General features: G+C 45.5%; 2 protein-coding genes across 2 annotated transcripts in view; one reads left to right on the forward strand and one right to left on the reverse strand.

Annotated features, from left to right (window-relative positions):
* LOC107378265 (retinol dehydrogenase 8) lies at positions 1 to 1425 on the forward strand. The gene is given in 8 exon segments (XM_054741296.2): positions 1 to 183; positions 259 to 420; positions 489 to 668; positions 747 to 840; positions 956 to 1029; positions 1032 to 1117; positions 1220 to 1366; positions 1369 to 1425. Coding segments are annotated over 8 exon segments (897 nt in total). The 5' UTR covers positions 1 to 86.
* Positions 1426 to 4911: 3486 nt separating this feature from the next.
* The window catches only part of notch3 (notch receptor 3), a 24658-nt gene continuing 2915 nt past the window's right edge, over positions 4912 to 26654 (reverse strand). Inside the window, exons 3-33 of the mRNA XM_015948490.3 lie at positions 19241 to 19383; positions 18824 to 19159; positions 18088 to 18210; positions 17771 to 18004; positions 17528 to 17683; positions 17259 to 17444; positions 15991 to 16104; positions 14835 to 14948; positions 13668 to 13901; positions 13465 to 13575; positions 13186 to 13378; positions 12389 to 12534; positions 12006 to 12239; positions 11742 to 11894; positions 11397 to 11625; positions 11106 to 11307; positions 10848 to 11004; positions 10583 to 10767; positions 10344 to 10476; positions 9982 to 10239; positions 9766 to 9878; positions 9158 to 9678; positions 8741 to 9067; positions 8504 to 8652; positions 8195 to 8423; positions 7999 to 8089; positions 7544 to 7712; positions 7126 to 7430; positions 6861 to 7008; positions 6647 to 6744; positions 4912 to 6537 (exon numbers count right to left, since the gene is read on the reverse strand). Of these exons, the coding sequence (XP_015803976.1) occupies positions 5059 to 6537; positions 6647 to 6744; positions 6861 to 7008; positions 7126 to 7430; positions 7544 to 7712; positions 7999 to 8089; positions 8195 to 8423; positions 8504 to 8652; positions 8741 to 9067; positions 9158 to 9678; positions 9766 to 9878; positions 9982 to 10239; positions 10344 to 10476; positions 10583 to 10767; positions 10848 to 11004; positions 11106 to 11307; positions 11397 to 11625; positions 11742 to 11894; positions 12006 to 12239; positions 12389 to 12534; positions 13186 to 13378; positions 13465 to 13575; positions 13668 to 13901; positions 14835 to 14948; positions 15991 to 16104; positions 17259 to 17444; positions 17528 to 17683; positions 17771 to 18004; positions 18088 to 18210; positions 18824 to 19159; positions 19241 to 19383 (7270 nt within the window). The 3' untranslated portion in view covers positions 4912 to 5058. The remainder of the gene's footprint in view (positions 6538 to 6646; positions 6745 to 6860; positions 7009 to 7125; positions 7431 to 7543; positions 7713 to 7998; positions 8090 to 8194; positions 8424 to 8503; positions 8653 to 8740; positions 9068 to 9157; positions 9679 to 9765; positions 9879 to 9981; positions 10240 to 10343; positions 10477 to 10582; positions 10768 to 10847; positions 11005 to 11105; positions 11308 to 11396; positions 11626 to 11741; positions 11895 to 12005; positions 12240 to 12388; positions 12535 to 13185; positions 13379 to 13464; positions 13576 to 13667; positions 13902 to 14834; positions 14949 to 15990; positions 16105 to 17258; positions 17445 to 17527; positions 17684 to 17770; positions 18005 to 18087; positions 18211 to 18823; positions 19160 to 19240; positions 19384 to 26654) is intronic.

Raw genomic sequence — 26654 nt, forward strand, 5'->3', positions numbered from 1 at the left:
TTTTTTGCAATCTCTATTTATTTGTTTATTTATTTATCACATCTACTACAAGTCTACCTAAGCCTTGAGGTCAGAGGTCAGGCACGATGACCACCAGGAGGGTTCTGGTTACCGGTTGCTCCTCTGGTATTGGCTTGGCTGTCGCTGTTCGGCTGGCCAAAGATGAGTTGAAACGGTTCAAAGGTCAGCTCTCCTTTCTCTGCTGAAACTTGTATGATTTGAGTAACTAAATGTTAAATGTTCCTTTGTTCGAGCCAGTGGTCGCCACAATAAGGGATCTTAGCAAACGGGGGCCTTTGGAGAAAGCAGCTGGTCACACATTAAACAAAACCCTAGAGATCAAAGAGTTGGATGCCTGCTGTGAAGCCTCCATCAGAGCATGTGTGAGCAGCCTGCCCAACAGACAAGTGGATGTCCTCGGTCAGTCACCTCTCCATCTCACACCAGGACTTCTAGAGTAGACCTCACTAACATAAAACCTTCTGTAGTGAGCAATGCAGGTGTTGGTATGATCGGGCCTGTGGAGTGCCAGAGTATCACTGACATGAAGAAGGTCTTTGACACCACCTTCTTTGGCCTGGCCAGGCTGGGGAAAGAGGTGCTGCCAGAAATGAAGGAGCGGCAGAGAGGCCATATTGTGGTGATGAGCAGCGTCAAGGGACTACAGTGTGTGTTTGTTTGTGTGTGAATCTTAAAATACAGCTAAAATACTCTAAAACCTCTCCACGCTGTACGTTTACACACAGGACTCCTCTTCAACGATGTCTGCGCCACCTCCAAATTTGCAGTGGAAGGATTTTGTGAAAGTCTGGCAGTGCAAGCAATGAAGTTTAACACCAAGTGATCATTTGTCCCTATAAATGCATCCATGTACAATTACAGACATCTCTGTATTTAGCAATGAGTCCACATCGGTAAGATTCACCTTGTTTTATGATCCTTTTCCTGTCACAAGGATTACTCTGGTGGAGCCCAGACCAGTGATTACACAATTAGAAAAAAAATGGTAAAAAGAAGCAGAAAATATGGATCTGCCAGGATCTTCCGTGAAATTTACCTGCCTTACTCTCACAAGATCTTTACGACATTAGGCCAGACACCTGAAGAAGTAGCTGAGGCAAGTGCATTTCAACCTCAGCCTGAAACTTCTTGGAAAATATATTTTCTGTTCTGTATGAAACCATGGCAAGATTTAAAATTGTGTTTTTTCTACTTTTAGCAAACTGTTAAAGTGATCACAGCGAAGGACCCTCCTCTGCACCACCAGGCCAACCGTCTCTACATGCCCATGACTGCTCTTAAACACGCAGATCCAAGCGACAGGCTGCCTCTGGACACGTTCTAGATGGTGTTTAAACACGGCATGGCATGTTCAATGCCACTCTTCGTGTTCTGCGCTTGCTGCAGAGAGGAGGGAAGAAATGAAGAGCTAATATGCAAAAACAAAATAAAAAAAAGACATTTTAAATGATTTTCTTCAGGAAACATCAGTCAAAGCAACGTTTTGGGATGTGGCTGGAAATTATTTTGATTGACAGCTATGGGTCTTTCTTCCTTCAAGACATTTTAGTAAAATCAGTAATAGAAATTTCCTCAGTTTATATTTGGCTCTGTAATTGCCCTTTACTTATTTTATGTAGATATGCACTGACTATTTATTACATTTATTAATTGTTTTTATTTTTTTAGCTTAAACTTCGTTTGATCGTAAAAAAGCTCAAGACGTTTTGTTCTTAAATTTCAGAAAACAAGCAGGTGCTGAGTCTTCCACCAGAAAACTGTCAAATGTGTGGTTCTGCTTTAGATTTTATGTTATTGTTTTGATGAAGAAACATGTTCATGCAGATTCTGTAGCTAGTTCCTCAAATATGACTCATTATTTTAGGTTGAAAATATCAAAGTAAAAATGGTAGACAGTTACATTTACCCGGTATGTGCAAGTTGATTTTAGTGACTAGAACAAGCTGAATGTGTCTAAACACAAAGACCTGTGTTTGAATATTTGACTCAAATATTCTCTGATTTTTTACTCACATAAACCAAATGACATCAAAGGGATACGATGCAATGTTTTCATATTTTAAATCATGTTCTTGAGCCAGTACGTGCTAAAACGACCCTTTACAGGGTTGATGAAAGGCCACCCAGCCCCATCATCCTCTTTGGCCAGAATATTCCACTGGTGGGCCACTCTGTTGGGACTACCAGCATGTTTCCTGCATGTTTTAGACATGAACACAGCTGATTCTAGCGATGAATCACTCCTGTAGACACTAATGAAGGCTGGGAGACACTTCAGCTGTTAGATTAAGGTGTTAAAAAGACAAACACACAGCAAGGAGATAAGTTTTGCTTTCGGTTCTACAAACTGATACTAGAGAGTGCTAAAAGCAAGCCAATCTGCCTAATCTCTCCTATCTGCACCACTTCTCTTCACTAGGCCTGTGGGGAGCACATGTCCATCTCCAGCAGTCATCAGACGAGAAGTGGAGGACCCAGAGGTGTGACCAAGTCACTGCTTTGCAAGTCACAAGTCTTTCCAGTCAAATCTCGAGTTAAGTCCAAGTCAAAGACAACCAAGTCCAAGTCGAGTCCAAGTCCTTAACTTTGAATTTTCAAGTCATATTAAAATCATCTGTCCAACTTAAATTTAATGACGATGATAATGAATAAATTCCAGAAATAAAGCTTCTTAAAGCTTCATTTATTTGCTCAAACAAGCAGAAACTGAAAATGATTATAAACAACGTGCTGCTGCATTTAGCAGTACAAGATCACACCCAGAATGAAGAATGATTTATGGTTTTTGTCCGTGTTGTGCCACTTTTGTGCTAAAATATCAGATATGCTCAAGACATCATCAAGTCAACAGATGTAAGTCGATTCAAGTCGCAAGTCATTGGCGTTCAAGTCCGAGTCAAGTCGTAAGTCTTTATAGATTTAATCAAATCACGTCAGAAGTCATTAAAATAATGACTCGAGTCCAAGTCATGTGACCCAAGTCCACACCTCTGGAGGACACCCTGGTCAGGTCGCCAGTCCATCACAGGGACACAGAGACAAGCAACCAATCACACACTCTCACACACTAAGGTACGCCCATTTGAGTGTTCACACCAACCAATCAGACTCCATCAGATAATGCTAAATGAAATACACTTTATTTTTGTCCTTTTTAGTACATAACAATTATTTTTTGAAACATAAGACTTCTCAAGCAAGGATCTACCCAGAACAAATATATTTACAAACTGAAACTGTGAATTTACAAAAACACTTAGTGCGACCTGGTGGGGAAATTATAAGACCAGTTATATAGAATTAGCACAAATGAAAAAAATAAAAAAAACATGTAAGTAAAATGCAAATTAGACTGTGGACAATAACACTTCCCAGGTCTAAAAGAACGATGGCTGGTTCTATAATGGAGATAAAAATTCAAATAAAGATAAACTCAGTTTATGACATAACTACAGGCAGTGTTCAGGTCACCACATCAACAGCCAGTAGCTAGAGTGGTGTGCTACTCCATCCCTTTTCGTGGGATGAAAATGCAAAGGTAACGTTGGTGAACTTTAATCATAAAGAACTTTGCTGAAATGTGCATAAGAGAATAAACTCTGTTTTACATGCTCAGGTTACATGAAAATAACAAAGCTGTGAATAATTAGAAGACTCTCATCTCTGAATTTAGTAAAGAAAAAAGGGGTTGCAGCACTACACAGTAGTGTTTTTTTCCTCATTCTCTTTTCACAATGATCAAGATGCATCTCCGTGGCTCTTGGACTGGTATCTACTGTCGATGCAGGGGAACCATCCCTCTGCATGCCATAAAACACCTCCCTGAGGAGTGACAGGGCATCAGCAGTCACAGTCCAGCAGCCACACCCACACAATGACCACCACTCCCTCACCGATACGAGCAGAAACAGGGTGAGGGCACCAGCACAGACGTCTACTGACAGTCCATTTAAGGGCACGGGCTCAACAGCTCCAATCAGTCTGTTGTCTGGTTCTGAGTTGTTGGATGCCACGTAAAGGCACTGCGTCCAAACAGGGCAAGACGGAAAAACTGTAGGAATGTTTGCAGGGAAGAGAGATATAAAATAGCAGCCGATATAAGCATAGCTTAATACATCTGAAGTATTGTTTAAAAGAAAAAAGTATTCATGGTTTTCCACAAATATACAGAGTATAAGACGAAAACAAAGAAAATACGAGGGCAGTGACAGGCTGACTTTGCAGGCCAAAAACGTCTCTAGGGAACATAAATAGAATAAAGGATGCTTAACAAGTGAAGGCCGGCAGTAAAAACCCTTTAGTGTCAGTGAGAAGCTTTAAAACACAAGCATCGCACAGAAAACCTTTTAGCAATTTAAAGATTCATGTAAATTTAAACAAATGAAATGCCCTCTTTTATTATAAATACCCACTGTCGTCCAATGTTGCCCCGTGAGGCTTGAAGTGCTTCGAAGACACTCATCTACATTCTTGCTCATAATACTCATATATAAAGTAATTATTTACCATAACTCACTCAAATACCACTACTGCAGAGTAACGTTGAAATTAATTTTCTAGAACCATTTTAACACGCTGATGGCAGTTCACATGAGAAACTAGTACAGAGAGGCAACTAAAAAGCCGTTTAGATAGATATTAACAATAAATAAAAATAAATGAAATCCCTTCAGCATTATCCGTCTTATCTACTTTTAAAATGTTTGTTAGTTGTCAAGAAAATGTCCCTAAGCCTTTAAAACTAAAGACTTGGTTTTCTTCATATATTTTTTTCTTTTTATAATAAAAAATAAGTCCATCTGTGACAGAATTACTTCATTAAATTGTCTGCTGTTTCTTTCAGACAACACACATTTCCCTTTACGTTTTTTTCCTCTGCAAAAACCACTAGCAGACGGTCCTCGTGACACACATCATCGAGTCAAATCCAAAGAAAATCTTGGAAACAGACTGATGGATAAAAACAGACAGGCAGGGAGCCAGTCCACAGAATGTCTTTCTCTCAGGTCCCTTCTCAGGTTAAGGCCATAGAGATGTTCACGCAAACACCTGCATCTTGCCATTGGCCTCTGGGATTTGAGTAATTTGGGTCTGGTTTGGGACAGCAACTGCTGGGCTGGGTGTGGAATCTGACCAATCAGAGACGCAGTGAGGAGAGGGACTGGACCAGTGCTCTGGAGACTCTGGGGAAGGGGTGAGATAAGGGTGCTCACTGGGCAAGTTGAGGTAATGCTTGGGGGTGGCATCCACCGCTGATGAATAGCTGTGCTGTGAGGGAGGGGTTGGATAATCCTCGTTCCCTGTAGTGCTGGCACTTGGCTGTGGGGGAAGAGCCTGAGGGGGCTGGCCTGGTGGCACGGCTCCCTGGGTGGGCTGAGACGGAGGCTGCGGCTGCGGGGGTTGCTGAGGAAGCTGCTGCTGCTGAAAGAACGAGGGCGGGGGCTGTGACGTCTGAGGTGTCGGTGGGGTGGAAGAGCTCATGCGAGCGATGCTTTGCTGGGTGGTGATGTTGTGATTAATGAGCTGTTGCTCAGCGATGGAAGGCAGCTTTACTGGACTGATCGTGGGTGTGGAGGTCACAGGTGTGGGCTGCAGCATGGGGCTGCGATACAGCTGCTGCTGGTGCATCAGCATGTTCTGCTGCTGCTGCTGCATGGCGGGGCTCTGGGGATGCATGCTTGATTGGCTGCTTTGCACCATACTCACAACCTGCTGACCACATTGGGAGGAAGGAGGGATGCGATTGTGCCAGTCAAAGGGAACACTGACAGGACTGACCATACCCATGTTGACCCCCAGCTGGCCAGAACTCAGCACATATCCATGATTGACATCTGAAGCCATAGCGATGCGACCCTGCAAGGACATAGCTCCAGCTCCAAGGTCATTGATTTGAGCAAGAGATACAGCAAAGGGGCCACCCCCTTCCATCATGCTACTATGTACCATCGGGGTGTTTGGGACAGACATGGAAGCGTGGAAAAGCCCTGGCGACTGAATGGCCACAGGAGAAGTGGGATTGGTGATATAGCCAGCATTACTAGCCCCCCCATGCGGTGAGTCCAGTGAGTCAACTGGGGACAGAGTAACCGAGCTATCCAGTAAAGCACTCTGCATGTCCAGGGTCAGCTTCTTGTTGCGAGCCTTTACTGAGTCTTTCAGACTAGTAGCGTGCTGGCCTCCCAGGCTGGAACCTTTGACCCCAGGTCGACGATTCTTCTTGCTCTGTGGGGTGTTTTTTAGATTTGTGAGGAAGGCCGTGGGAGGGCACATTAGTGGTGACAGAGTGTGCCCTCCAGCAAGCTGATGTCCAGCCCCTCCGTGGCTCTGGGGACTCCTGACTGTGTTGTATTCATCAAGAAGCTGCACGATGTCATGGTGCATTCGCTCCTGAGCAATGTCCCTTGGTAACCTGTCCATATGGTCTGTGATTTCTCGGTTTGCAAAGTGAACAAGCAGCACCTTTACAGCCTCACAGCTGCCTTCTCGTGCTGCAAGGAACAGAGGGGTTTCCTCCTGCAAGAACGGACGAAAAGTACAACAAAGTCAACAAGTTGCTCAAAGCAAGCACATTCCTTCTGTACTGAAACTGGTGATGCCACATAGAGGTAAAACTGTGACGTACCTTCAGATCTTGCATATCTTTGTTAGCTCCGTTCTTCAGCAAAGCAAGAGTGGCATCCACGTTGTTAACGGCAGCAGCCCAGTGCAAGGCAGACTTACCTAAAACAAACAGTATCAACGTGAAGCAGACGTTTCAGGACAAACAGACATATATTTTATCATATGAGATTTGCATCAGGAGAGTTGTATCTTGACTAACAAAAATCTGTGCTTACCCAGTTCATCGACTGCATTGACATCGGCATGACAAGTAATGAGTTCCTCGACCATGCCCTCTACGGCCAGCCGTGCAGCCAAGATCAGTGCAGTGGAGCCATCATACATGCGGGAGTCGAGATCCGTGGCACGATTGCGGATTAGAATCTAGACCGATGAAAAAGACTGAATTTAATACCACTAAACAGGTCCAGCTCATTCACATGAGCAATCGGAGTTACAGACATTTCTGATGCCACCGGTAAGCAGGTAACTTATGGTTACCTGGAAAACGCCCTGTGCATCTGCAGCCACCGCAGCATGTAATGGCGATCGTCCTGTGTTGTCTTGAGCATTGGCATCTGCACCAGCATCCAGCAGTCTCTTAGCAGCATCAGCACGGGCGTAGCGGGCAGCCAAGTGGAGCGCTGTCTCACCGGTACGGTCCGTTTGAGCAGCAAGGGACGCACCCTGGTAGATTAGGTCAGAGATGATGTTGGCTGAGCACTCCTCGCTCTCTTCCTCTTCTGCCACCTCAGGTTCTAGGCCGCCTCCACAGAATGATGCCAGCATCAGGGGTGTGAAACCATCTGGAACAAAACAGAGGGGTCTATTTAAGTGCACACAATACTAGACGAATACACACGGAATACAAATTTTACTACAAATCACAGATTGATTTGATGCAACTTTAAGTACCAACCTGGGCCCCGGACATTAACGTCCATGCAGTCGCTTTCAAATTCTCCTTGAGGTGGTGTGAGGGCCATGGTGGGTGGTACGCGTATGTCTGCAGCTGCAAGGTGGTGCTGTGTCCACTGTCTGCAGTCCACTGTATCTTCACAGTCTGAGAGCATGCTGGGTTCCTCAACCTGGATTAACACAAATATTGTCTAACATGAAGTCTGTGCATGTGTGTGTTGGTGTGCACGTGTGTGTGCTCTGTCTTTTGCTCCATGCAGAATGCTGGGTTCCTTATATAGAAAACTTTTAATCAACTGGCAAAATGAACTGAACCCAACGGGAATGTTTGCTTTGTGGAGTGCCTTGAGACGACTCTTGTCGTCGTTTGGCGCTTCATAAACACTCTGGATCGATGTCTTGTGCTTGTGCGTACCTTCTGAGAAAACTTAATTGTGAAGCAGTAGTGTAAAATACCTTAAGCCTTTTTGCTTCAGGGCAGTCTGACTCTGTCCACGGATCACTATGATCTCCAAGGAGGGATTCATCAATGGTTTTCGGCACGTGTCTGTTAATAGATGAACGTATGCAGCAACGTGAGACCTAAGAAACAAAATCTAAAAACAGCTCCAAACTACTTCATTTACGTAAATAGTGATCACAAATAACTTACTTCATTCCAAGGGCGTCTTGACCCACGGGTTCCCTGCGGTTCTTGTTACTGCTGGGTTCCTTCTTAAGGAAGAAGCCTTCAGGGAACCAGAGGCTGCTGTGCTCCCGTTTCCTACGGGTAATCAACATGCCTAACACAAGGATTATCAAGACAAAAAGAGAAGCTATCCCTGCCAGCATCATCTTGGCCCACTGTGGTATGGGCTCGCCTGTAACAGGGATCTTTTCACCTGTGGAGCGACAGAGAAATCAGCGTTCACATGGTTGCATCTCATTGGTAGTACTAGTCATTTCTTGTGCCAACACTTACTTGTGACTTCTCTGAGAGGATAGGGGAAGTCCAGCATATCTGTTGCGGACAGGGCTCCTAGGTACTTTGCAGCACCATCAGCTGTAGTGAAACAGTCCTCTAGGTCCTTAGAACACAGACGGTTGTCTATCTCCAAATAGACGATAGACCTACAAGTAAAACCGAGGAAGTCATTTGTGTATTGTACACTTCACAGGAAAGACTTTAGCTTTTCTATTTACTGTGTGTTCAACACACCCAATCACTTCCTGCTGAGGCTGCACTTCTCTCTTAAGCCGTGATACTCGACGTCTGTATGGATGGATCATTGCTTTTCCATTGTCGTCCAGCCTGAAACGCACCGAAGTGCGCAGGATGGCGCTCAGTTTCTGCAAAAAGGCTGTGCTGGTGCGAAGTAGCTCATCTGGAGGTAAAAGGACTACTATAACCAGGGCCCCTTCAGCAAGTCTTTCTGGAGTACTTTGGGCACAGTCTAGGCCATCCCAGCCACACTCCTCTGTGTTGCATCCCTGGTCGCACCGATTGTCAGCAAAGTGGTCCATGCAGTAGGCTTCATACACAGGACTAGGGACAAAGCAAACACACGTTTGAGATTGAGTATTCTCAAGTCAATATAAACAAGACACATCCTTTTCAACGTAGAGGAAAACTCACTTGCAAACTTTGTCCTTGCTCTTGCAGTCAAAATTATCATACAGACAGTCAGCGTTGTTGCAGGACTCGTCACACTGGCTGTTGTTGAAAACACGCCAGCAGCGAGGGTCTGCACAGTGAGCCCAGGGGTTTATTGTCAGGGAGCAGTCACCACCATCCCAACGGCAAGAAAGCGTGTTGCATTCTTTGTCACAAACACTGTCATTGGCTTTTCCATGGCAGTCTGCCAGAGGGCACGAGGGCACTGGGGTCTCAGACCTTTGCTCACACCTTGTGCCCGTCCACTCACTGGAACACTGGCAGTGGAAGTATGGGTAGCTGGTCTCTTCGGTGCACAGGCCTCCATTCTGACATGGCTGGGAGGAACAGCCCTTATTCGTGCGATGCTGACACTGAGGCCCGCCGTAACCGTGCAAGCAGCTACACCGTGCTCCCCTAGTGGTAAGTGCACAGCTGCCTCCATTGTAGCAGGCCAGCTCTCGACAGGACATGCTTCTTTCACAGTCTGGCCCAGTGTAACCCTAGCGAAACAAAAGCAGTTTGTGATTTGAGTTGAAACTTAGCATAGAAGCTGCACGTTGTAAGATCAAACGGAGGAGTAAACTTACAAGCTGGCATGTACAGGTGTACCCGAGAGAAGAGCTGCTGGTCACAGAGCAGGCTCCTCCATTCTGACAAGGCTGAGACTCACACACGCTAAACCTGTTCTGACACCTTCGACCTAAAAGCACCACACATCAAAGCAAGATCTCAATCCCAAAGTTCTTCATTTTCCACAAACAGAATCCCCAGTGATGAGCCAGGGAGACGGGAAGCTGTCTCACCTGTAAAGCCAGGCTTGCAGACACACTGGTAATCATTGGGTAGCTGGATGCAGTCAAGACTGTTGGAGAGACTACACGGGTTGGAGAGGCACTCGTTTATGTCCCCCTCACATCGTTCTCCAGTGAAACCAGGGGGACAGTTGCAGCGATAACCACCCACTCTATCCACACAGGTTCCATTATTCAGGCACTTGGGAGGAGCCCCACGCGACCTCAGGGGTGGAGCACAGTCGTCTTCATTAATCTCACAGAGAACACCTTAAAAAGAGATCATAACCATTAGCTACTATAATATTATTTCTTAAAAGCATCAGAGCTCTTTAGTAATAAGCACACGTTTCTGTTGCATTATGTGTGCCTACCCAGTGTGCCGGGGGGACATGAGCAGATATAATGTCCCACCAGATCAATACAGGTGCCTCCATTCTGGCACGGGTGAGACTGGCACTCGTTGATTTCAATCTCACAGTTCCTCCCCGTGTAGCCCGGCATACACTGTAACGTAAGCACACGACAGACCCACGAGAAAAGAGAAATGAGTGAAAAGTGACCGACTACTTTTGACCAAGAAGAACACAGCAGCACTACGGTTTTCACTCACGTCACACTGGTACCCGCCAACATATGACCTGCAGGTGGCGCCGTTACGGCAAGGTTTGTCCTCACACTGGTCCACTTGGATTTCACAATAGCTTCCAGTGTAGTCAGCGGGACATTTACAGAAGTGAGTGTTCCCAGTGTTCACACAGTGGCCACCGTGGTGACATAGAGCATCTGTCTGGATCCCTAAGATTGAGATTAAAAGTCAACTCCGTTTGCTTGGAGGAAATAGTCGAAATGATCCCTTTTACTGGGGATAAAAGTACCTCGCTGGCGTGCTGCTGTCTCACAGGAGACTCTTGGGATGTCACAGTAACGACCAGACCAGCCAAGAGGACAGTCGCAGATGAAAGAAGCATCCTTTTGGTGACACCGTCCTCCATTTTGACAAAGAGAGGAACGTCTGCACCAGTCGACTGGGGTCTAGGTGGTCAAGAGGTACAATGCATAAAAGTTTGAGAAATAATTTGTAAAAAATGTCAACCCATTAAGACTAAAGCATCAAGCATCAGCGCCTGATGTACCTGGCACCGGTTGCCAGTGTAACCCCTGGGGCAGGAGCAGCGGAAGGACTCCAGGGCATCCTGACAGAGGCCCCCGTTCAGACAGGGCTGGGAGTCACACTCGTTGACCTCATACTGGCAGTGTGAGCCTGTGAAGCCTGAGCGACAGGCGCAGGAATAGCCATTGATTTTATCTGTGCACGTCCCTCCATTGAAGCAGGAGCTGTGGACACGAGCAAAATAAAATTTTAAGTTTCACAGGCAAGTTTTTAAACACAAATATCTCCATGCTTCGAACACACACACACAAACCTTTCTGTGCAATCAGGGATGTTGATTTCACAGTAGATGCCAGTGAAGCCAGGCGGACAGGTGCAAGTGTAAGAGTTAACATAGTCTGTGCAGGTGCCTCCGTTTTTGCAGGGAGAACTCTGGCATTCATTGATCTCCTGAGAACACCGGGAGCCTGTAAAACCCGGCAAGCAGCTGCAGTGGAAAGAGTTCACTCCATCCATGCAGGAACCTCCATTTAGGCAGGGATCTGACGCCACAGGGAAGGAAAATCACTTAAATCAAATAGCCACAACGCATAAGTTGTGATTGACAAACATAGACAGGTTTAATAACACCTCACCATAGGTTTAAAAGGCTACTTACTAGGAAAACAGTCATTGATGTCTGTATCACAGGTGAGCCCAGTGTAACCTGCTCTGCAAGAGCACACATATCCTCCCCGCGTGTTTGTGCAGGTCCCACGGTTTTTGCACGGGTTTGACAAGCATTCATTAACATCTATGTTGCACAACTGACCTGATGATTGCAAAATATTGTCCCAGTTAGAAACACATTTTAAGCCTCTAAGCAGATAACCTCTTAACAGATGGATGGCGAGGGAAATAACTAAATACAATGTTTCCTAACCTTGCCATCCAGGCTGGCAGTTGCACTGATAGCCCAGATAGTCTGGTGTGTGGGTGCAGACCGCATGATTTGCACAGGGGTTGGGTGAGCAAGGTGTGAGGACCTCAGCACAAGTGGGTCCACTGTAGGGAAGCTCACACAGACAGGTGAAGCTCGCCACTCCATCTACACAAGTGCCCTTGTTCAGACAAGGGCTGGAAGCACATTCGTTGATGTTCACCTGGCAGAGATTCCCTGTGAACAGAATAAAGAAAACTGCTGATTTTTCAAGCCTAAAACTTGTGGTTGTAAAAGGATTAATTATGTAAGTATTTTATGTGCCACCAGGGGGCGGCAGAGGGCCTTCAGTGCACAGTTGTTTGACTAAAATGTCAGCCTCTCACCTCGGAAACCTTGCCGACACTTGCAGGTGAAGCCGTTGAGTTGGTCAATGCATGTACCAGCGTTCTGACAAGGACTTGGCAAACAGTCATTTCTGTCCAGGTCACAGTTCTTTCCAACCCATCCGGGCTCACAGTCACAGCGGTAACTAGACACAGACCGAGAATGAGGAATCCGACCACACTGAGTATATAGAGTAAACAATAAAGCAGCATAGTGACTTAGCCAGTTAACTGTAGCGCCAAGTCTGTTTCAATGTCGCTCGCTGCTGGGGTGTCTCACCACGGCGAGTTCATATTCACATTTACTTTCATAGTATTCTTATAAAATATATCAAATCTAACAGAAACTCCTGTAGTATGTAACAACTTTTATTTACTGGTTGACCAATAATAATAATTACATCTAACCCAGTAAATGCAGCTCATTTACTTGTTTTGCTTGTTGTTGGAATTAAATGAAATTTTCTACTTTATTTCTAAATATGCAGCTTTTGTCTGACGCTGATTTGTAATGGGATGCCAGCTCAACTCATTCACAAGGACAATTAACATTTCTACCGTCAGCTTGACCCTGGTTGACTTCCCGAGTTGCTAAACCTGCATCACGATACCACGATACCATAGTCTTCAGGATTCTAACACTATTGCTTGTGTGTATGAAATGTGTATACGAATAAAGCTACCTTTGGATAGCCAGAATAAGCTAAACCTGCTTCACTGGATACGCTACTGGTGGTACAAGGTGAACAGAGCACATGCCTGGTTATGCCAAATATGTCCTTTGAAACGATTCATACCCATTGATGTCATCTCTGCAGGAACCATGGACGCAGGGGCTGCTGCCACACTCATCCACCTGGGAGTAACAGTAAGGGGGCTTAAACCCTTCAGGACACTGGCAGTGAAATCCATTTTCTTCATCAACACACGTCCCCCCATTTCTGCAAGGGCTGGAAGCACACTCGTCTATTTCCACATTACATTTGGGACCTGGTGAGAGAGAGGTGAACGCGTTTTCGTCAGCATGATCTGGGTTTACAAAATCTGAAAGTAGTTTCAGTTTCAAATAGCATTACCTGTGAAACCGGGTTTGCAAACACAGTCGTAACGATTGATCCCATCCTTGCAGATGCCGTAATCGCATGGATTACTGGCGCAATCGTCAAAGTTGATCTCACAGTTTGTGCCTGGATTGAGAAAAATATCGTCTCTCTATGAATCAACAGAAAATATTCATCCTGTGGAGAAGTGGGCGGTGCCGTTTGTTTTGCTTTCCTACCTGAAGTTCCATGCTGACACTGACAGATGTACTTGTTGACCCGGTCCACACACTTGCCTCCATTCTGACAAGGGTTGCTGTGGCACTCATTGAGCTGGTTCTCACACCGATAGCCCGTGTATCCAGGCTCACAACTACATGTGTAGCTAGCAATGCCATCTATGCAAGTGCCGTGATGGCATGGGTCAGGCTGACAGTTGTTGATATTGCTCTCACAGAGTCGTCCTTCATAACCTAAAATGAAAAATATATATTTTGATTTAATTATTACTTCTTGGCTGCCAGTTGACCAGATTTAGTGCTTCAATAATTACATCTTAGACCCCACTTGGTGACATTTTACTTCATTTTCACAATGTTTTTCTGAACAAACTGCCCGTTGTCATGTTGAACTTTTTTATTTGGTTTATTTCTTCATAAAAAGTCCCTCAAATCTGCACTCTGACCACTGTGGTTACTATGTCAACGATGTCTGTTTGTAAGGCAAGGAACAGTTGGTTTGTGTGGTACGTGTCTAGTGAAATGTTAGGTTGGGAAACGCAGTAAAAAGGGCCCTGCGCAGCCCTCCCAGTCTTGCTTTTGTTCTCGGTGGTGGAGGGAACAATGGACAGCACCACGTAACAGGGCCACTTCACTCTGCAGAAGGGGCCCACAAACACAACAAATACCAGGCAGCTGGTCACTGAGACAATGAAGCAAGCTCCTTGGCAGGCGCAGTTACTAACAAACATAATATTTATCTGAACATAACGATCCACAGCTTGTGCATTCAGCTCTAGCGATAAACTGTACATAATAGAAATAAATGTGTCTGGTTGTGTTTTTAAAACATGAAGGAATGGAAGCTAAACCCAACATAAGGGGTTGTTAGGGCTTTTGAGAGATGAACAGATGTCGGGGTGAAGACCACATCTTCTTTCATAGCAACTGCTGGTCCTCAGTGACCCCATGATCCTGGGAGCCACCGAGGGAAAGAGGGGGATTAGGGGCCTCAGCTTGGTCTGCACAGCCAGCAGACACCCAAAGAAATAGTTCACCTTAACACTGAGTGCTGAGCAAGGACCAGATAAGTGGTTTGGGATCATCTGCTCCTCTGTCTGGAGAGTCATATTGACCAGTGTAGTACCTAACCATCTAATAACAACGTTTAGGTGAAGAAAGACTTACCTTCAGCACAGCGGCACTCAAACCCGTTGGGCCGGTCGTAGCATTTCGCTCCATTCTGGCAGGGCGTGCTAGCACACTCATCTATGTCGATTTGACACATGGTGCCAGTAAAGCCTGGGACATGCAAACATAGAGGTTAAAGGTCAGACAGACAGTCCAGTGAAAAGGTCCATGCTCAGGTCAGAGGGCAGTAGTTAGAGGCCTTCAGTTAGATTAGCAATGTCTGACTATGCTGGGGTTTGAAAGACTGGTTAAGGACATGGCATCCTCACAGAGGAATCAGTATTGAGCTAACTATCACAACGTGCTTAGTAAGTGACCTGCAAGCAACTAATGCAAAAAACCAACCCAAATACTTTTGATTTACATACTGATTTCCAAAAACATGTCAAGATGCGATGACTTTTATAATGAACAATGCCTGTTCTGGTTGGTTATTAACAGCAACTAGAACAACTACATTACAAACATTTGAGAAGTCCCCCCCCCCCCCAACTCCACCCCACCCCTCCCAAAAAGACTGAAGAGGCTTGAAAGCAGTGGGCACTGTGCCCAGGAAGAGGTGAAGTGGAGCACTGGCGGCTCAGTTGATTAACAGTGTCAAAATGGTTTCTGTGTTTTGGTGCTTGGGCCACTAAAGGGGCATTTAGAGGAGACGGTGGGATTGTTTTTTTTTTTTTTTCTATTGGTGGGGTGGGGGGAACCCCGCTCCTCCTCCTATGCTGCCTGCATCAGCTCTACTGGCTCAATAGCTAGATGGGGGGTGGTGGGGGACGTCTGTCCCAGATGTAAATTGCGGACCTGGAAAAGAATCTCATTAGGAGAACTGCTGTCCCCCTCCACCTCCACCACCAGGGCAGGATGAGGGAGACTGCTGTCCCTTCCACATTCCAGAGAGGAGGGAAGCAGGGGTCACAATGGTGCTTTTGTTCAGGCAGCAGGGTAGGCAGGCTTTAGGCCCTGCCTTTTATACGAGTGGTGGTTCTATAAACCAGCAGGCAGAAGTGGTACGGCTGACCCTCCCTCTTCTGGTTCTAGGGACATTTAAACTTCAACTTTGGAGTTTTCACTGCACATGTATTGCTTTTACATGGCTAACAAGCAACACAGACATCAATGCAAAAAACTCAAATTAGGATACTTAATTGATGCTTACCTGGCTGGCAGGTGCATGTGAAGCCATTGACCATGTCCCGACAGATGCCATCATTCACACATGGGTTACTCTCACAGTCATCTATGTCTATCTCACAGAAAGTCCCCATGTAGCCTGAGAGGAGGAAGTTCAGACCAAAGTAAACCACATGGACATTGAGCTATGCTCGTTATTTAAGAGGAATAAGTGTGTAGAGCAGAAAAATAAGCCTTCATGAGAGACGTTTCACTGACATGGGTTTCTGCTAAGCCATAAAAAAAAAGTTCCCAAGCGTGTTTTCCCTCCACTGACCTGGAATCACCACATCCAAGGAGCCCCGCGCCTCCCCTGCTCAGCATCCCATTCACCAGATACATGTCATATATTTTGCATTTGTAAACTACTGAGGGCTCTTTCCTTTAGATAAACCAAATGTAAATGAGAGTGTTGCCCCTGCAGTGAAGCTAGCGTGGAATCAAAAATAATCACAAGCTCCACATGAGCTTTGCCAGGCTGACTGATGATGAGGACGGTGATGAGGAAGGCCCTGTCTCTGAAAACGAAGGGAGGTGGGGGGGGGGGGGAGGCTCTGGGAAAAAGCCTCTTTCCCTCAGTGTCTATGAGGGGTGCAAAGTGGAGCACAGAGGGGCCCTATTGTTCAGCTCCATTCCCACCACTCCACCTCTCATTAGTATTCACAGCACACCCCTCCTCTAACTGCTCGGCCTCTCTCACATCCAATCCTATAGACCCAACTCCCAGCTCTAATTTGTATAGCGCCCCAAACCTCAGGACACTTGTAGGGCTGTGCGTGAGAGTTTCACTGTCTTTTTCAGTGACCGTCCCAAACTATAACTTTGTACATGGCAGGGCACAGATCCTTAACAATGCTAGAGACGATGTATTACGTAACAGTCGCTTGAGGCTTGCCTGGTAGCGCTATAGTTTCTTTAGAGGGTCAAGTTCAAATCGGTTGTTTCACAGAACTCAGACCTGGTGAGTTCCTTACTAATAATGTATTATTAATCTGAAAACGAAGCACTGGTAGAAACTGGATGATAACGTACTTTTAAAGATTAAAATGAAAACTTCTTAAATGTTTCACTTGAAAATGAAAGGAGTTTGTGAAAGCTCAAGTTTAGCATGATTTATCTATTCGTGTCTGGTGTGTTTTTGTAAAAAGGAATATAACTCTGCAAACATTCCGAAACGTTCCTGTGAAGAAAACTATTGTTCATCATTTAAAGACAAGCACGTTCGCTAATGAGGTCTTTAATAAGAATGAATACCTGGCATGCAAATGCAGGTGAACTCTCCAATACGGTCCAAGCAGGTGGCATCGTTCTGGCAGGGCATGGAGAGGCATTCGTTGATGTCAATCTCACAGCGTGGGCCGGCGTACCCTCGACCACACTGACACTGGAAGGAGCCCTCTGTGTTTACACATTTTCCAAAATGCTCACATGGGTTTGCACCTGTTGGTAAAACGTAGAGATTAAGAAAATGCAATACAATCAATGGAAAAAGCGTATGACTACACCACCTAAAAACAAGTTACCAATTGAACATTCATCCATGTCCTGGTTGCAGGCACCTCCCACGAAACCAGCAGGACAGGTGCAAATGGCACGCCCATTGAGAGGATTGGTGTCACATACTGCGCCCTCGTTGCACGGGTTACTCACACATGCATCATCCAGGTGGCACAGCAGACCTTCACAAATATTACACAATTGTGATTTACTTCACTCTTTATCACTTTATGGAAAAAAGTCCCAATCTACTTTACAAACCAACTAACCTGTCTTCCCAACTGGGCACTCGCAAAAAAAGGACGCTACACGATCATGGCAGGTGGCACCATTGAAGCAAACCGCTATTGCACAGTCGTCAATGTTTTCACTGCAGTCATCTCCAGTCCAGCCGTTGACACAGACACAAGTATGGCCGCCCATGGTGTTGAAGCAAGTACCTCCATTGTGGCAGGCATTGGGTTGCATCAAACATTCATTGACATCCTCAGCACAGTATTGTCCTATAATAGTAAAACAACATGTTGGTAAAACATTCTCAGTGTGACATAAAGAATCGATTCCAATTGTATCTCATGAACTGCACCTGTCCATTCAGGTGGGCACTGACAGTTGTACGTGTTGACGCCATCCACACATATTCCTCCATTCATGCACTTGTGACCTGGACAGTCATCCACATTATTCTCACAGTTGTGTCCCTCAAAGCCTGAAACAGATCGGGGGGGTGAAAGAGTCACGATACACATACAGAGCCCCCGATGGTAGTTTGACAAACATTTGGTTTGAAACATGTCCTTGTACATATATTCAAGTCCCATTTCCCACACTAAAGAGCGTGTGAGGTAACGTGGGCAGTAAAAGAGTCCAGAAGGTGTCTGACTGTTTACATCTTCGTTTGACTTTTCCCACACAATGCCAGCAACGCTAGTGATTCCTGCCTGCTTTAGAGGTCTGCACTGCCTTCAATGTTTGCTTGTTTTATAATCTCTCACAGTTTCAATGACTTCCTCTCTGGCAGGAGACATTTCCTGTCAGCTCCCCAGTGGGAAACCAGAAAGCTCATAAAGTAAATTCCTTCTGTTGTGAAAAGAGCAGGGGAGAAGAGGGCAGACACGCTGCCTCTTCAACTCTCCCACCACCCCATATCCCATCAGAAGCTATTAATAACAGACAGGAAGTTGACCTGAGACAGAACAAAATCCCAGCAGCAGCATTACCCAGCTGCGTCATCACATTGGGAAAGTCTGTTTGCAACTGTGAGAAGTAACTAATTGTGTGTGTGTGTGTGTGTGTGTTTCACACATAGCAAAGAGTTGTACCTGGTAGGCACGCACACTCATATGAATGGTCGCTTGTCTGGCGACAGGTGCCTCCATTAAGACACTGAGACGGAGCACAGGGCAGGGTGGACACCTCACATGTGCGTCCACTGTACCCTTGCTGGCACTGGCAGTGGAATGACCCAAGGGTGTTAATGCAGAGGCCACCATTAAGACACGCGCCAGGCTTGCGGCACTCGTCGATGTCATTGCGACAGTTCGTTCCCTGGTATCCGGGTGGACACGAGCAGTTGTAGTGGTTATTCCAATTGACACAGCGGGCCCCATTAGCACAAGGACTTGTGGCACAGGCATCAATGAGGGAGCAGTCTTGGCCTATGGGAGAATGAAATGCATTCACTAAAAACAAAACTTTTACTTTTGCATAAAACAAGTAATTCCAGTAAAGACACGTACCTCTGAACCCTCTTTGACACACACAAGTGTATTGTGGGATGTTATTGACCACTTGGCTTTTACAAGCTGCCCCATTCAGGCATGGTGACCGATGGCAGGGATCCAGTTGCTGACAAAGAGGACCAATGAATCCAGGTCGGCATCTGAACAAATTTACAGATGCGGTATCAGTACACGGCCTGCAGGTCAAGGGCAGGTCCCTCGTTTATTCATATTAAAGCTAAACTTTCATCATGCTGTAAGTTCTGTAATCAAGTCCCCATGTCACCTTGGCAGCACTTGATGCCTGACTCATACATCCAGCAATGCCTCTGGGGCCTGGAATGACTCTGCGTTTACCTCATAAGAACACTTCATGCCATACATTATTCAGGGACTGACTACATAGAGCCACATCAAACAAATTAAACTGAAAGGAGGCCATTTTTATGCGTTTCGCTGGCTTTGTGAGGCAGATTCTGCTGTTTCCAGATGGAGAAGCTCATTTTCTCCATGTAAGCCAGCGTTTCTTCCACTGTTAAGCTTTTTCCACATCTTGCTTATTTTTCCCCCAATTTCTTTAAAAAGAGAACGCCCTGAGACAGCAGTCTGTAATATTTTACAACTGTTAACAAATCCCGACTTGAAGGAAAACATGGGCCATACACAGCATCCACGAGCAGACTAGATGAAGCGGACGCAGCATTGTTTTCCCCGTGACCATTTCTGTAGTGAAGTGTAATGCATCAAGTTGGCAAACAATGCTGGCACAAGGTCAGTTGTATTTCTTATGAGCGATCTTTAGAAGGTTTCTTATATTTTCAAGTAAGAAATGAAAACCTTCCTAGAGTTATTTAGCCCAGAGTCTTTAGCTCAGTTTTACATAACATTATTTTTGTTTTATTTAACCAGAAAGGTCCCATTTAGATCAAAAACCTCATTCTCAAAGGAGTCCTGGCCAAGAGGCAGCAAATGTTCGTTACAAAATGTTCAAACATGTCCTTGTTGCCAAAGCTCTGAGATGCAGAGGACCAAAACTGGCTCCACTCTGCTTCTGACAAAGTGGTTATGGAGACATTGAGATCGTGCTGAACAGTCTTTTCTACGGCCCTCTGCAATGCTCCTATGGGGGTTCAGAAAAAGTCCGTGGAGCTGGTAACTCTACACCCTCCGCGGAGCCTTTGGCCAAAGACAAACCCCCTCTTCCAACAGACTGTTTGATGCTGGTGGCAGGGCAGTGACAGCTGAGCTCTGGGCCGTCTTCATTGAAAAAATGAGGGAAAAACCCTTAAACCAACACCGTTTCTTAATGTTCTCTTTTATACAAACTTTATTACTTCACTAGTGATTTTTGATTGTTTTCTCTTTGTTTTGCACACTCCCTAGGACAACAGAGGACATACTCACATCATGTCTTATGCCAGCTGACTTTGTGGTTCAAGTTTAGACAAATCAACTTTTGTCTTTCTAGTAAAAAAACTAGGTTTTATAATTCTAATTTGCTGTTAAGTTTTCCCAATGAAGGAGTGAACTAACGAAGCCACGTGGTCTACATTTATGGAGCAGCAGCAAAACATGACGCATGTTTACAAAGGGTTTGAACAGTGAATTACTTACAAACACTAATGAGGGTTTCTATAATATAACTTTTAAAATGTCATGGAGCTAAAAATCAACGTATCAGAGAAAATGTCTGCGTAGCTACTACAACTTCTGAACACCAGCTTGCCTTTCCCCTGAACTACTCCCTCCTTTCACATGCTGAGAGGTCAGATGTCAGAAGTCCCCTGTCTGATTGTGATGATAATGTCAGTCAGGCTTGCAGAGTGTGGCGTGGTGCTGCTGTGCAGGAGAAAATGGCTTTTGGAAAAGGCAGCTGGTGGTGAGAAAGAGATGAGAGTGGTCCAGGCCAGCAGGAATGCCATGTCATATTTCCTGTAATCCTTGGTCCCTTGTTCTGAAAACACAGAACTCACTCCTGGTGCACAGTTCTTGTTGCCCAGGCAACAACACAGACGGACAAGCAAGCCCGATGCCCAACCGATCCCCTCCTCCTCCTCTAACCCTGGTCCTCATGGCTATTTGTCATGGCTTGGCTGGGTTTATTTAAAGGCAAATTAACTATGTCTGGAATCTAGGGTGTCACTAAAAATGAAACGCAAATGTGGCACAAAGAGGCCTTTGAAAGTACTGAAGAAGTTGCCTAAAGAGCAGAGAACTACAACTCAGTCTGTCAAATTCTTCTGGAAACCGTTCGTTATTGTTGGGTAATAGAGAGTTCGTGGAGACCGAACAGCTCAAATCTTAAGCTGTGATTTATAATAGTCTATTATGGGTCTCCGTGGACTGAAAACACCACAACAGCGCACCCTAAAAAGTGTTCCATGTGTCAGTGAACATTAGTGCCAATGCCTTAAACCCAAGGAGGACTGGAGTAAAAGTTGTGTTTAGCGATGAGAATCACGTGAACCGGCCTTCGTTTGTCTCCATGTTGCCTGCGTGCATGAATGTGGTGGTCGGTCTGTACGAACGAAGGTAGCAGTAATGTCTGAGGAATTATTTGTCCTCCCTTAAAAATGAACACTAAATCAAGTAGCCAAAACACACATTCTTTTGTCTAGACCTGATTCAATGCCAACATGCTACTCCCATAACACACAAATCAGTGTGCTATCAGTGGAGTGACTGTGAGAGACATGCAGCTTTGCCCTCCTTTATTTTTCACACTGCTATGAAAAGTCTGCTTATCAGGCTCCCTTTGGCCTTGAGGATTCCACCGCTTATGGGAACGGCAGGGCAGAATCGAAGCATTTGCTTGCATTTGACTCTATTTGTGCCAGATTTGGACGGCAGGTGCAGGCTGCTATTGTGCAACGGCTCTTTAGTCGTAGTTTGTGACTGCTGACATCTGACCTTTGAGGAAGCGAGTACAGCAGATGAGAAGGTTTCAGAGTTCAGCACAAAGATGGACAGGGTGAGTAATCGCTTCACGTCAACACTTATGAGGGCTTCTGCCAGCTGCAGTCCTACCATCTGTCCACATCTGTCAGAGCACCTCTGGGTGTCTGGCATCTCCCTCTTCTGCCAGACTTTAAGCCAAAACAACTGTGCTGTTTTGTTAATGGAACTGGCCTTTTAGCATACACACACACGCGCGCACACACCATCTCACATCACTCAATGTCTGGTCATCCTTCACAAACTCATGCGTTAGAAATTCCACAATCTTAAGGTATAATTCAGGACAATTACATAAAAAAGCAAACACATGCAGCGACCACTACACACACACACACACACACACACACACACAGAGGAGAAACTTACTACCAGTATCAGCCTCTGTGGAAGAAGAGAATCACGAATTTTAATTAGAGAAGATCCACTAAGAAATTTATTGAAGAATAATGAAAAAAAATCATCACTAAAGAAAACATTGAATTCCTTTATGAGTGGATGTTTATATTTCCGATTCAAGCATGAACACTCAGCAGAGCTGCTGACTTCTGGAGTAGGGTTTGCCACCTATACTTGTGTAATACAATCCTCATTTTCCTGCTTTCTGGTTCACTTGAGCAGAGTAACCTGAGCTCATCCTCTTCTACACAATAGTAGCTGTTCTGCCAGGGGTCGAAAGGTTGTTCACCTGTGAACAAAGAGGCTGTAATCTCTGACATGCTTCGTACACACAATCACGCTCCACAAAGCAGCAAGAATAAAGGAGCTCCCCTATCTGTTGTGGTATTTCTTAAGTCAAAGGTGAGCAAAAGCAGCAACAGATCAACGGTGCTTGGACTGGGAACAACGTTTCCTCTTCTCTGCAGCATGAGATGAACGTTTGGCAGAACAGTTTTTATTTCAATGTCTTCTGGTGGGAAAAAAATAACACAGCATTCTTTTAACCCCCCCCCCCCCCCATTTCCACAAACAAGCAGGAACCAGTTCCTCTCCTTCACGAGAGTCCGTACAGACACCACAAGGGCACCAAGGGCCCATCCTTGCCCCCTCCCTTCAGCAGTCTCCTCCACTCGGCTCTTCTCAGCTTGGCTCTCCCTTCTCCAGCAAAGAGCCAGTTTGGGGGGTTGGGGGATGTTTTGTGGCTCAAATAAAAGAGCTAAAGTAGTCAGGACCCCTTTGTATAAAAGTGTTTGGGGGCGGTGGCTGGGGGGGGGGAGCAGTGACCCAAACAGCTAGTCTTTAAAGGCCTGGGCCGTAGCCTGGCAACAGTTACCCATGGTGAGGCAGAGCCGGAGCGAGCAAAAGGGGGTGAGAGAGACAGTTCAGCACTTCAGAAGATGGGTTCCCCTTCATGTGCAGGTAGTTCTGAGGGCCACTACTGGACCAGTTCAGCCGGGTAATCAGATGCATTCGGGTCCAGAAGCGCGCGTGTGTATGTGTGTGTGTGTGTGTGTGTTTGTTTCACAGAACGAAGGACTAGCCTTGTTTAAATGGTTTTGTTTACATCAACAATAAAGAGATGCCCGGAGGGCTTTCAGGACATCACACAGACATGAGTTTTACTAACCTACCAATAAGACCACAGCGTGGTGTACGATAGAAAAAGTGGAAACTGATGTGACTGAGTCCAGTCTCTAAACGCCGCTCCACGGTCAAATCCTCATACGAGTTAAAAGGAAACGTTTTAAAGAGTGCAGAGATCACAGAAACGGAAGAAACACGTCGTTCGGTTTTTACAGCTCAGCAAAACTGCTCTGAGAAATCCTGGACATGCATGCAACTGGAACTAACACGTGATCTTTAACAGGTTTTTCATCTGTGTCGATCGGGAAGAATACACATTTTTCAAATAGCAATGTGTTTGCCCATAACCACATCGCATGAATCCTAGTCACAGTCCTCTGCAGCACTCTCAACAGAACTCCACCACAAAACCCCACCCAACCACCTAAACCAAACCAGATTGTTGCAGAACTCTGAAACTGGAAAGACCCCTTCCAAAACCAAACACAAAGCTTTTAGCTTCCGAAAAACATCAAATAATTCAAGCTCCTCGTGATGCGTTGCTATTCACGGCATAGTAAATATTTTCTGCACAGCAAATGAGGAATAAATAGACACATGCAAACATCTGATAAGACACACTCCACACTTAACAATGTTGACAAGAACTGTCACAGTGGCTGACTCGGACCAGCACAGACCCTCACATGCCTATAGTACTGGCAGGAGGAGGTTTTTATGGGGCACTGGCAAAGGTTCGTTATGATAAGCTGAGGAAAACAGCCGGAGAATGTTTACTATCTCAAGTGCTGTCACCTAAACAAGTACTAGAGATGCTAAAGAAAAAGTGTGCCGGATAAATAACAATATTTTAACAATCCCTTTCAGGAATTCAGGCTGAAAACCTCTAAAAGAATCTGAAATGATGAAACATGAGAAACTTGCTTCCTGGTTAAAGTCGAGATATTTGTAGTCTGCTTATTTGAACAGTGACTGCCTTTTCCTGATTCATATAATGATGGACCCATCCCTAAAGGGAGGGAGAGACTGGGGGAAATTTCGCTGGCACACTCCAGTAATTCCAATCAGACCTGCCTAAATGTCTCGACAGAAGTCATTGTTGTTCGGATAAGCCAGTGGATGACACTTCAAAGGCGGGCTTATCCCTACATAAGTGTGCAGTTCATACGTTCCAATGCCGTGAAAGGGGGTACACTTTGTTGCATGCTTCCAAAGTAATAAAAGAAGAATCAATTTTTATTTCCTTGCCGTGCAGTGGGGAGAGAAAGGAGGAAACAAAACGAGGCAAAAGATGAGCCAACTAAGGAGCAAGAAGGCCTCGGTACACTCAGTAAGCTGCTTAAGCTTCTGAGATAAGACAGGATGTGCGTAGCAAGGAGGTCAGAAGGCACCACTTCCTTAGACAGGGCCTGGGAACAGCAGCTTCCAGTCTTCAAACGCGACCCAAAGACATGATGGGACAACAACACCAACTTTTCAACCCTTCTGTTATGTTGTACTCTTTTCTTGATGGATAGAAACGCAGCAAGTGGAATCTGTTCGGTCTGCAGGCATGACAACGGATCCATCTGCCTGGCAGGGCAGCATGAAGGATGTGAGCTTTATGCTGCTTCACAGAATCGCAGAGTAACTAATTGCAAATCAAACAAGTTATTTCAAACATTCAGTTTTCAATGACTTGAGGCTAATGGTATTGTTAAAGGCATTCCTGAAGGGGCAAACAGGATAAATGGATGGGAGATAGAGACAATAACCTGAAAGGACCAGGGGGAGAGGAGGAATCTTACTCGCTAAGCATTCCTTTCTAATCCACCATAAAGATGCCAAAGAAAACACTACCCTGAGGTGCTGTGGGCTAAGCTAACAATCTAATCTGTCTCTTTGCAAGAGCCTTTCAGTAAATGCATGCCATGGCATGCGCATATATTTCTAATTATTAGTTAAAAGATCTATTTTTAACCATAATGAGACAAATGGACGGACAAGTGTGGAGTCCACATTTCCTATATTTTTATAAAAATCTGTAGGCTATTATGATTTTTTTAAATTCTTTAAAAATGCTTTGCTACCTCTCGTGCAGTCTTGCTAAAGTCAACCGGAGTGGTTTCAGTAGGAGAAACGGCCGTGTAGACGGTCTGCTTCTTATCAAAGACAAAGACATCCTCTTTATCACGCTTTAAGAGGCTTGGAGTTGCTACGGGGTCATGACAAAACACCCACTATTTATTTTCACAGTTGACTACTGAGGCCAAGGGCGTATAATTTACAACATTCAGAGGACCACTGTATCCACAGGTCTCGGACAGCACAGATGGTCCGTGCTTGCTTAGCAGATCTGAGAAGACCGAGATGGCAGAAATCTGTGATCGGTGACGGGAAGAAGACGAGTCTCAGATGAAGGGAGACATGTAGAGAGAGAAAGCTGCTGCTCGGTGAGAGAGGCAACATGTGCTACAGGGGCAGTGTGCTACCAGCTTCATTCCTCCACAAGCTTGTCTCTCACAGTATGGGGGCGACTGACTGCTCAATGGCAGCACCTGGCCCTACGCTTTTGCTTTGTAAAGATCTGACTTCACTGGATTACCATCACAACATCCACCAGCTGTCCTATACGCTGCCCCCCACCCCCTCACACTACCCCCTTCCTCCCACTCAGCCTCCATCCACCCGTTCTCTACCCGCAGTTCAATCTCTCCAGCTGGATCCCCTCTGAGTGACACCCTCTCAATCAGCCTAATTATTGCTCCTCCAGCAACGCTGCAGCGGCCCTCTTCATGCACATTCCCAGTGGAGTTGAACGCCAAAGGCTCTTCAGTCGGACTTCCTGACTGCTCACCTTGAAGGCCACGCTCCAGTGACACTATCAGTCATTCACTGTCAAGTTCAACCTCCTCCTAAGACACTGGAACACCAGAGATGTGTGTGTAAATGTGTGGAATGGAAAAGCAAGACG

Source organism: Nothobranchius furzeri, chromosome 5 (assembly GCF_043380555.1).
Source record: "Nothobranchius furzeri strain GRZ-AD chromosome 5, NfurGRZ-RIMD1, whole genome shotgun sequence".
In the NCBI taxonomy this organism is placed as follows: domain Eukaryota; kingdom Metazoa; phylum Chordata; class Actinopteri; order Cyprinodontiformes; family Nothobranchiidae; genus Nothobranchius; species Nothobranchius furzeri.